Source organism: Nesoenas mayeri (genome assembly GCF_963082525.1).
Source record: "Nesoenas mayeri genome assembly, chromosome: 12".
Taxonomy (NCBI): domain Eukaryota; kingdom Metazoa; phylum Chordata; class Aves; order Columbiformes; family Columbidae; genus Nesoenas; species Nesoenas mayeri.
The window spans coordinates 1,946,068-1,948,000 of NC_137547.1; the positions used below are offsets into that span (position 1 = coordinate 1,946,068).

The window sequence follows — 1,933 nt, forward strand, 5'->3', positions numbered from 1 at the left end:
TTTCTGTTTCTCCACCTGTCCCTGGTGCTCTTGCTCTCTGAGGTTGGGGTGGGAGTGTGGGTCAGTTTTTGTTCTGACACCAATTTAGGGGGTTTTCACCCAGAGGTGTGTTCATAGAAATTAAATGTCCAAGCTGCATTTTAAAGTGTGATGACCTGTTTTTCTCACTTGGTAGAAATAAAGAATGAGCTGAAACCTCCATCCATCGGTGAAGCGCTATTCCATGAGAAACAGCCTGTTTATTCTCCTCTCACTTGTCACTGTCTTTTCCTTCTATGACAGGTCCTCATGCCCACAGGCAGGAAATGTCCAACAGCAGCTCCATCACCCAGTTCCTCCTCCTGCCATTCGCAGACACACGGGAGCTGCAGCTCTTGCACTTCTGGCTCTTCCTGGGCATCTACCTGGCTGCCCTCCTGGGCAACGGCCTCATCATCACCACCATAGCCTGGGACCAGCACCTGCACACCCCCATGTACTTCTTCCTGCTCAACCTCACTCTCCTCGATCTAGGATTCATCTCCATCACTGTTCCCAAGTCCATGACCAACTCTCTGTGGGATTCCAGGGCCATATCATACTCGGGTTGTGCTGCACAGCTCTTTTCATTTGCATTCTTGATAGTAGCAGAATATTCTATGCTCACCATCATGTCCTATGACCGCTACGTTGCCATCTGCAAACCCCTGCACTACAGGACCCTCCTGGGCAGCAGAGCTTGTGTCCACATGGCAGCAGCTGCCTGGGCCACTGGGTTTCTCCATGCTCTGCTGCACACGGCCAATACATTTTCACTACCCCTGTGCAAGGGCAATGCCCTGGGCCAGTTCTTCTGTGAAATCCCCCAGATCCTCAAACTCTCCTGCTCACACTCCTACCTCAGGGAACTTGGGTTGCTTGTGGTCAGTGCCTGTTTAGCTTTTCTGTGTTTTGTATTCATTGTGGTGTCCTATGTGCAGATCTTGAGGGCTGTGCTGAGGATCCCCTCTGAGCAGGGACGGCACAAAGCCTTTTCCACCTGCCTCCCCCACCTGGCCATGGTCTCCCTGTTTGTCAGCACTGGCATGTTTGCCCACCTGAAGCCCCCCTCCATCTCCTCCCCATCCCTGGACCTGGTGGTGTCAGTTCTGTACTCAGTGGTGCTTCCAGCAGTGAACCCCCTCATCTACAGCATGAGGAACCAGGAGCTCAAGGATGCCATAAGGAAACTGATGACTGTTTGCTTTCCAAAAGCAGTCATGAGCTGACCTTTTTCTTCTGCATGTTATCTGTAATATAACTCATAAACAGCTCAGCCTGAGTTTTGCAGGTTTTTTTTTTGTTTTCTTTGGTTTTAGCTTTTCTTGGTTTTATTAATGCTCTCCACAAGCAAAATCATTTATCATCTTATGTCTATGTCCATATCTACCTGTCTTATGTGACCCATAATCTTTGTGTAAATGCAGAGCTGTACTCTCTGTGTGTTTAAATGAAATGAAGGACCCTGCATTGCCTTGTTTGCCCAGAATCCCCTCTCTGGGATCTCTGGGGCTGCAGGAGCCATGTCTGTGTGCTGAGGGGAAGTAAGCAGGAGTCACCCTGAGCTGGGTCTTCCTCCCACCCTGACCAGCATGAGCCTGCAGACTCACCCCATGGCCCTGGGCATCACAGTCCACTTGCTCTGCAGAGCAGCACTGCCAGCTCACAGCTGTATGGAGGGTGGGAAGGGGGGCAGGAACAGCTAGCCAGGTCAGCATAGCTCAGCTCTCTTGGGAAAGGGCTCTGTGGGGAGATGGGATGTTCCAGGAGAAGAGTGGGGCACTATATGTGTGCAGAAAAAACATGGAAAGAGAAACCCTTTGCTGCAGGTGGCAGCTTGGGGCAGGTGGCTTTGGCACTGTGGCCGGAGGACCTTCCTGAGGATCCCCTAGGCCAAATGCCTCATGCTGTCCTG

At 51.3% G+C, this 1,933-nt stretch overlaps 1 protein-coding gene across 1 annotated transcript; it reads left to right on the forward strand.

Moving 5' to 3' along the window:
* Positions 1 to 305: 305 nt before the first annotated feature.
* LOC308044946 (olfactory receptor 14J1-like) lies at positions 306 to 1,521 on the forward strand (the record flags this gene model as incomplete). Its single annotated transcript, XM_080351932.1, has 1 exon — positions 306 to 1,521. One exon carries the CDS (start codon positions 306 to 308, stop codon positions 1,245 to 1,247), a length of 942 nt encoding a protein of 313 aa, XP_080208058.1. The 3' UTR covers positions 1,248 to 1,521.
* Between the last annotated feature and the right edge of the window lie 412 nt (positions 1,522 to 1,933).